This window comes from Hylobates moloch, unplaced genomic scaffold, assembly GCF_009828535.3.
Source record: "Hylobates moloch isolate HMO894 unplaced genomic scaffold, HMol_V3 SCAFFOLD_2608, whole genome shotgun sequence".
Classification (NCBI taxonomy): domain Eukaryota; kingdom Metazoa; phylum Chordata; class Mammalia; order Primates; family Hylobatidae; genus Hylobates; species Hylobates moloch.
The window spans coordinates 1-7,888 of record NW_026654883.1 but is presented as its reverse complement, the minus strand read 5'-3'; the positions used below and the strand labels follow the sequence as shown (position 1 = coordinate 7,888).

The 7,888-nt window shown below is 64.6% G+C and overlaps 1 protein-coding gene across 2 annotated transcripts; it reads right to left on the bottom strand.

The window, feature by feature from the left end:
• Positions 1–1,106: 1,106 nt before the first annotated feature.
• Positions 1,107–6,631, bottom strand: TNFRSF14 (TNF receptor superfamily member 14). Of its 2 annotated transcripts, XM_058435218.1 has the most exons (6): positions 6,163–6,631; positions 5,061–5,169; positions 4,421–4,546; positions 2,906–3,061; positions 2,165–2,255; positions 1,107–1,386 (listed from the first exon to the last, which is right to left on the bottom strand). In XM_058435218.1, the coding sequence occupies exons 1-6, from the start codon at positions 6,229–6,231 to the stop codon at positions 1,356–1,358; spliced, it is 582 nt and encodes a 193-aa protein (XP_058291201.1). In that variant the 5' UTR covers positions 6,232–6,631; the 3' UTR covers positions 1,107–1,355. The 2 variants fall into 2 exon arrangements, with proteins under 2 accessions (XP_058291201.1, XP_032004122.1); XM_032148231.2 differs by lacking the exon at positions 1,107–1,386 and having other exon boundaries at positions 2,161–2,255; positions 6,163–6,630.
• Between the last annotated feature and the right edge of the window lie 1,257 nt (positions 6,632–7,888).

Below are 7,888 nucleotides of genomic sequence, written 5' to 3'. Positions count from 1 at the left end.
CGGAGACGATCACCTTGACTACATCACCTGCAATACACAGACACACAGGTCAGGGACGGGCAGCGTCTGATCAGGGGACACAGGCTCATGGCAATGGTCTCACAGCGGTGGCGGGGGCACCAACTCCTGCTTCTCCCTGGGAGACCGTCCCCAAGGGACTGACCCTCTCTGAGAGCAGAGGAGGCCAGCTGTATTGGTACTGCTAGCCCAGCCTGTCCCCCAGGAGGCCCAGCATGGGTGATAGGACTGGGGGCGCCCGGCCCACCTCCCCAGCTGAGGCCCCCAAGTGCATAACTAACCCTAATTCAACCGTCATCTATGGGAGGGGGACAAGCGCTTCACAGTGGGGAGGCCCTGCCCACCACACCAGCGGGTGCCCAGTTGGGTGAGACTAAGCTGCTGCCCAGCCTACCCTAGAGCCTGAGGCCCCAAGACCTCCCAGCATTGGAGGCCCCAGGTGAGGATCAGGTGGCTTTGCTGCCGCCTGGCTGGAGGATAGGACTGACTTTCCCTTCGGATCTCAGTGCTTACAAGCTGCGCCCCCAGGGGCTGTGCACAGGGCTCCCAGGGCCACAGCCGGGTCCACACAGCTAGGTCAATGCCCCGGAGGCCAGGCACAGCACAGGTGCCCAGACCAGGGCAGATAGGTGGAGGAATGAATGAATGAATGGCCTTACTCTCCTCAGTGAGGACAAAGCCTTGTCCCCAGCAGGGCGGCTGTTGACCCTGAGCCCAGAGCCTCTCCCAGCTGAGCAGAGCCTGTCCTGCTCCCCATATCCCACGGGGGGCAGGCAGGAGCACAGAGCCATGGAGTGCGTAGGCAGGGGCGGCTGAGGGCTCCATGGTCAGTGGTCCCACCCACCTTCCCTTCCCCCAGGGAGGCCAGCTGACATCTGGGCTCCGGCCACAGCAGAAAGCCCACCTGCCCCAGCCTGCAGTGGCTGCCCTGGCAGGAGCCGCAGATCCTGGAAAAGCTCTGGGGCCATCTCCCAGGTTTGGGGTGACAGAGCTCCAAGAGGTGACAGCTGGGGACATGAGCCCTGATGGGGCTGCCGTGTGCTCACCCCTTGGCTTTCTTCTTTTCACACGTATGATTAGGCCAAGTATGAAACAAACAATGACGACGATGAGGCTCCCTGAGAGAAACCACCATCCCCAGTGGGAGCTGCTGGTCCCAGGTCCAGCCTTCGTCACCAGCCAGCTGCACCTGCGGGAGTGGGGCCGAGGACGTGGGAGAGGCAGGTGCAGCGCCCGGTGTTCACTCCGCCCCAGGGAGCATCCCTGGCTCCCAGGGCCCCAGGCAGTGAAGACAGGTCCCAGGGAGGCTGGGCTGGTGGTAGCTCCAGGATGAGACCTCAGAGGTCTGTCTGACTTTTCCAAGCTCGGCTATGGGGAGGTGGAGAGAAGGAAGGAGAAGAAGAGAAACAAGGAGAGACTGGGCAAAGAAGACAGGACGGCAGAGGGAGAGGGGAGACAAGCGGGAGGCAGCCAGCAGTGCAGAGACCCCAGAGCATGGGAGACGAGTGGCAGACAAGGACAGAAGGTGGAGGGAGAGCCGGTGTCGGGATGGAAATGGTTAGAGCTGGAGACAGACAGGACTGAGCTGGGGCCAGAGGACAGGGAGGGCAGAGAAGGATGGAAGGCCCCACCACCCCCTCCCTGGGGCAGCCACCCCTGCCCCATCCCAGGTTCTGCTGGGGACCCCCAGCTCCTCCCAAGAAGCTCTGAAGTCTCAGGTCAGTTAGGGGCCCAGGGTCAGCATTTGAAGGTGTCCTCCCATAGGCAGACAAAGAGGAGAGTGCTCACTTTCCCCAACCCCTGAAGCCCAGGGGGCCCTCCCATGGCCCTGACATTCAGGGACACCCACGCCCCCAGGGGCCGGGGCTCTGAGGCAGCCTCCCTCTGGGCCTGCTTCTGGAAAGGCCCATCCTGAGCCTCCAGGAAGCTCAGATCTGATGAAGCTTTGTCTGGGCCCATGGAAGGGGTCATCTGGGGCACACAGGCTTCAGCCGTGCGGCTCTCCTGGACGCAGGCATGTGACCAGGGTGCCCATCAGGGTGGGGCCTTCAGGACTTTCTGCTGGAGAAGACGGTCATCTCCCAGGGAAGCAACATGGAGCCCCCTCCCCAGGGCACAGTGCTGGGCCTCCCCAAGGCTCACTTACTTGGTCCGGTGCTGACATTCCTCCAGGGTCCCATTGGGAGAGAAGGTCCCCGGGGGGCAGTTCTGACACAGGGTGTCCTGACTCTCGATGCCTGAGAAGAGAGAGACGGACAGAGGGGGCTGAGGGCACCAGGCCGGGAGGGGGCTAGTGGCTAGGGACTGCTTGTCTGTGAGCTTCTGGACCTGGGTGCTCTGCGGGTGATGGGAGGACCGGACCGGGGGGGAGGGGCGGGCTCCCTGTCCAGAGTCTTAGAGGTGAGGCCTGGGGTGGTGGCTCTGGCTGTCCCGGCCTTGAGTAGCTGGGATTTCATGAGTCCGGGAGTCCTTCTGTGTCCATATCCTGCAGTGTTGTGGGGGCTGCCCGGCCAGGTGCAGGCCTGGGCTGGACACTTACTCCTCCTAGACTTAGCTTGAACAGTGGCATTGACCGTGGTCACTCCCATAAACCCAGGCTCCAGACCTGGGGCCCGAGAGTGAGACCTGGGGACTGGGGAGTCCCAGAACCCCGAGGTGGAGCAACCTGGGGTGGCCCTTCCCTGCCCCCTCCCCTGCCTCCATCGCCTGTTCCCCACTGAGCTGCTTCCAGGACAGGGCTAAAGTGGGTGGGCCTGGGGCTGGCCAAGGTTCTGTCTCACCAGGGCCCCTGGGCAGGCCATGACGTCGAGGAGACCTGGGGCTCCAGACAGTGGGGCACTGGGGACCAGGGTGGAAACGGGAGGGGTGTCCGCCACCCACCGCTTACCTCCCTTCTGCACCCTCTGGCCCGGGCTGGAGGTGGCGTAAGCGCGGCACGCGGCGCAGTGGTCCCCGTCCTGGACGATGCAGAAGTGGCCTGGGCTACAGCCACACACGGCGTTCTCTGTGCTGGAGCAGTTCCGGCTCGCGCGCAGGCCCATGGCTGGGGTCCAAGAGGAGGGGCTGAGAGGGGTACGTGGAGGCCGGGACACCATCCACAGGCCAGGACACAGGCCAAGGACTGCTGCCAGGGCCCTCTGCCAGGCTGAACCCCTGGCTCAGCCAAACAAGGTGCCCGGAGGTACCCAGCATGGAGGACCTGAGGCCGGGAGGGACACCAAGGGACGGCAGAGCTGCGTGTGGGACAAGGGCCTGCAGGAGGGTCCTGGGAGGGTTTCGTTGATGGGAGAAACCAGCCTTCTGCCCAGATGGGCAGGACGCCGAGCTTGCACTGTCAGTTCCAGGGCAGGGTCCCTCAGGCAAGTCCTTGCCCCACGTGCCCACCCGGACACCCACCCCTCAAATGGACTTCCCATCTGTGCAAACCAGGCCATTCCAATGGCAGAGGCAGGTAGGGTGAGAGCCCCACTTCTTCAGGTACTGGTGGAGGGAGGGGTACCAGCTGGGCCTGGGCCCCTCCTGAGGGGCACACCTGCACACCTGTGCCCCCACATCCTCAGCCCAATCAGACAAGTGCTTTCACAAGAGGGGTGGGGCATGGAACTGGGCATGCAGGTTGAGGTGTGAGCCCCAAATCCCAGCCTACATGCATGAACCCCCAAAGCACTCCAGCTGGCTCCTCCGTTCATGGCTAGCCCACCTGCCCTGTGCCTCCCTGTAGGCTCAGGCCCTGCCCCCAAGTGTGCCGTCAGCCCTGTCCTGCAGGTGCAGTCCTGCCTGGCCCCAGGGAGCACTGGCCGTGCTGAGCCTGGCATGAGGCTCCGAGCGGACAGAGCCATTGGCCGCACGGACAGGCTCTGTGCTCAGCGACTCAAAGGCATGCCTCTGGGTCTGGCTCCCCTTTCTGTCTGCCTGGACTCAGGTGGGCACCAGCCTCCAGGTGACCTCTTCCCCTGAGGTCACGGGGGGGGGGGGACCAATATCTGGAGGAGAAAGGGACAAGAAGCCCTGTGGGGAAGCAGCAGGCCCCAGTGCCTGCCAGAGAGCCCCAGCACCATCCCACTCCACTTTGCAGCTAGGGACGTGGGCACAGGAGAGGCCTGGACACCCACCCCAGGGCACCAGAGGAGCCAAGGATGAGGGCTGATGGTCAGTCGCCAAGCTCAGGACAGTCCACCTGACGGCCCACATGACAAAGTGAGAGGTGAGACAGAGGTGGACGGGGGCCAGAGGCTGACCTCAAGGCGTCCCCTGCAGGGTGCACCCATGGAGATGGGGTCGGGACCTGGCCTGGGGCAGCCGGGGCCTTCCTGGGGCACTGTGGCCATGGAGAGAGGGTGCAGGGTGCGGGGGCATCCAGGCTGCCCGAGTGGAGGCTGGGCCGGCTGTGTTGGCCTCTTACCTGGGTCACACATTTGGCACTGCAGACACTTGCTCAGGCCATTGAGGTGGGCAATGTAGGTCCCCGGAGGGCAGGGTTCACACACTGTGCCCGTCAGCTCCCCGCAGACGTGCTTCACGCGGTAACCTGCCGCCCAGAGAGTGGGAACTTCACAAGTCTGCGGGAGGCCCCTTCGGGAGCCCACCCACCACTCCGCCTGCACCCAGAGCCCAAGCAGGGAGACACCAGCTAAGGGGACGCAAATGGCCCATGAGCGGTTCCCCGCGGGACACAGCAGCCCCATCAGCCATGAGCAAAGCCGCTCTGGGGAAAATCAGAAAGTTCTGGAAGCACGTGGGGCCTCCTGGGACACCTGGCCCAGCTCTGGTATGTGCCCCTTGAGCCCATGTCTCCGGCCACGGTAGGCCAGCCACGTCTCTCAGACCCATCCCCTGTGCAGTGTGGCTGTGAGGGTCCCCCAGGGTGAAGAGTCCAAGCTGCTGGCCTGGGCGTCCTGCCCTCACTGTCTGCGCACCTGGGCCCAGGGCCTCATCACACCCATGGCTGTGGGAGCAGAGAACACAGGGGTGTCCGGGGCAGGAGGGGGCAAGAGTGTCTGCCCTCGGCCCACGGAGCCGGCCCGCCAAAGGGCTGCACCTACCTGGACTGCATTTGGGGCAGCACTCGGAGCCCACTGGATACTCATCCTCTTTGCAGGAGGGCAGAGCTGGGGCGTAGCAGGGGGCTCCCAGGAAGGTGAGATACAGCACCTAAGGGGGTCAGGACAGGTGTTGGGAGATGCCCTGGCTGCCCCCGTAGGCTCTGCCAGGCTTGGCCCCACAGCCTGAGTCTCCCTCTGTGCAATGGGGAGGAGTGGAAGTGCCTGGTAGAGAGGACAGAAGCGGGCCCCAGGCCAGGCTCATGGAACAACCTTGCCGACCGCTGGAGCCCGGGATCGGGTGGGGACTGCCCCTCCTCCAGCCCTGATGACCCTGCCTGGCAGCGTGGAGCCCTGGGAACTGGCACTCTGCCCTCTCCAGGGACCCCACACCCCACACCTGGGAGCCTTCAGCCCATTGGGCAGACAGGCTGCCGGCCCCCTCGCTGGCTGAGGCTGGGCCTGCTGACCCCTGAGGAGCCAGCAGGGGCAGCCGGGGATGGGCCCCAGGAGCTCACAAGCCAGACAGTGGGTGACAGGCTGATCAGGGCCACATCGGGGAGGGTGGCTCTGCCCTGGCCTCGTTCCTGGGCTGGCTGATGGGCAGTCGGGGGCCCCTGATGGGGAAATGGCTGGACAGGCAGGAGTGCCACATGAGCACAGAGAGTGTCCCCACCCCCGCCCACCCAGGTCCAGCCCCCTGCTGCACACTGATCTTATCACCTGTCACCAAGGTCAGGGCTGCCGGGGAGTTGGGTCACCTGCTCCAGGGCCCCGCCCAGAGACGCCCAGAGACACCCAGTCCCCAGAAGTGCCCACATCTCGCCAAATGGAGGCTCACCAGCTGCCCATGGATGGAGTGGTGAGTGGGGGACACACACGGGAGGAGGTCTGCTGGGTAGGGCTGTGGCTCTGTTGCTCACCGCACTGTGGTGAGCCCAGTGCTGGGGGTCTGGGTTGACCCGAGAGCCCCGGGCAGCAGGGGACAGGCTGGACGCAGGAGCCAGCCACGGCCAGGACAGGGGCATGGGGAAGAGATCTCTGGGAGGCCCTGGGGTCAGAACTGGGATCTGCGAGCAGACAGGGAGGAGGCTCGGGGGCTCACCAGCCTCAAGACGTCGGTTTTGGGGGCAGATCTCCAGGGAGGAGGCCCCCAGCCTCCAGGAGGCTCCATCCCTCAGGCTCAGACCGGCAGCTCAGGAACCCAGCTAGCAGGACGAACTCCAGCAGAGAAACTCCGCGCCATTGCTGCGGCTGTCGGCCAAAGGAGAAAGAGAAAGAGAAACCGCCTTGGTATGACAAGCTGTGCCTCAGAACCCGAGTAGCAGGAGAGTGGGCAGCAGGGGGTGTCTAGGAGCAGAGAGGGACTCAGGCCTGCTGGGTGGAGCGGCGCTGGGGGACACAGGTGGGCCCTGCGGGAGGCAGGAGTTGTCCAGGCAAAGCCGAGGGGAAGGGCAAGGGCCAGTGTGAAGGAGGCGCCAGATGGGAGGGGCGAGTTCTCCCCCTGCACCGTTCCAGTCCACTCTGGGTTTCCTGTAGAAGGGGGAGGCCCCAAAATCCATCTGTGTTTCCCCACCTCACTCACACACTCAGGGACCCTCGGCTGCCCCCCGTGGCGCTGACTGACATTTTTGCCGAATAAAGGGGCCCTGTGGGTTTCCTGTTCCCATCTCAGCTTCTGCTGAATGGGGTGAACTTCCCTTCCGAATAAAACCACCAGAATGCGGTCTGGCCAGTTTCAGTCACAGGCTCACCAGGCCAGTGTCCCTGTGTGAGGGGGTGGGAAAAGCCCAGAGCGCCCCCCACCTGTCCCCTGGGAGGGGTGGAACGGCAGCTCTTGCTCCCCCTGCAGAGACGCCGAGCGGACTGGGAAGGCTGCCAGCCTCGCCCGGTCTCCCTGTAGACCCTGCCCTGACCCCACCCTAGCTTCCTGGCTCCCTGCACCCCACTGGGCTTCCCTGCCCCACAGAGCCTGGTGGTGGGGAGACCTCTGGATGGAGACAGCCCACAGCCCCGGAGCCCCAAGGCAAGCACCAGTGATTCCCTCGTGACAGCCTCGCTCCCGGCATCACATGGAACCTCGTGACCCACGCGACAGCACCAGTGCCCCCGTGGCCCCTTCCTGTTGCTGGACGTGGTCTGTCACGCGCCGCCTGTGCTTGCCCAGAGCAAGTCCCAGTCACCCCCTCTGGCACCGCCTGCTCCACACCAGGAACCCCCACCTCCAGCAAGCCCATCTGCCGGACGCCTGGCCCAGGGCTGCCCCCTGCCCCTCCTGGTCCTGACTTTAGCCAGGTGACCCTCCCGGGTCCAGCCCAGGCCCCTGGGGGACTCAGTGGCATCTGGTGGAAAGGACCTTGGGGATCGCACCCACCCTCACCTGCAGGAGAGTTGGCAGGGTGGCCAGCCACAGGAAGCCACAGGAGTAACACAGCCGGCAGTTTCCCTCCTGCCAGGAAAGCTCGAGACTGAAACTCAGGATGAACTGTTTTCAGCACTAGGGCACCATGGAGCCAGATCCCCAGCAGGAGGGACAGGCAGGCTACAGCACCAGGGTCACCACAGCCCTGGGGTGGAGGCCCATTCAGGATGGTCGAGCAGATGTGGGCCTCCAGGCAGGGTGGGCAGTCCTGGGAGCTGAGGAGGAGGTCAGGGCTCAGGGAGGCATCTGCAGAGGGACCTGGCAGGCAGAGCTCCGGAAAGGAGGGAACTGCACAGACAGAAAGCTCCAGAAGGCTGCCTGAGGGTCTCTGAGGCCTCCGGAGTCGGGCGCCATGCATGTAGAAGGTGGACTCTTCAGCGTGGGTGGGACCCTAGGGGGCTGTGGATCC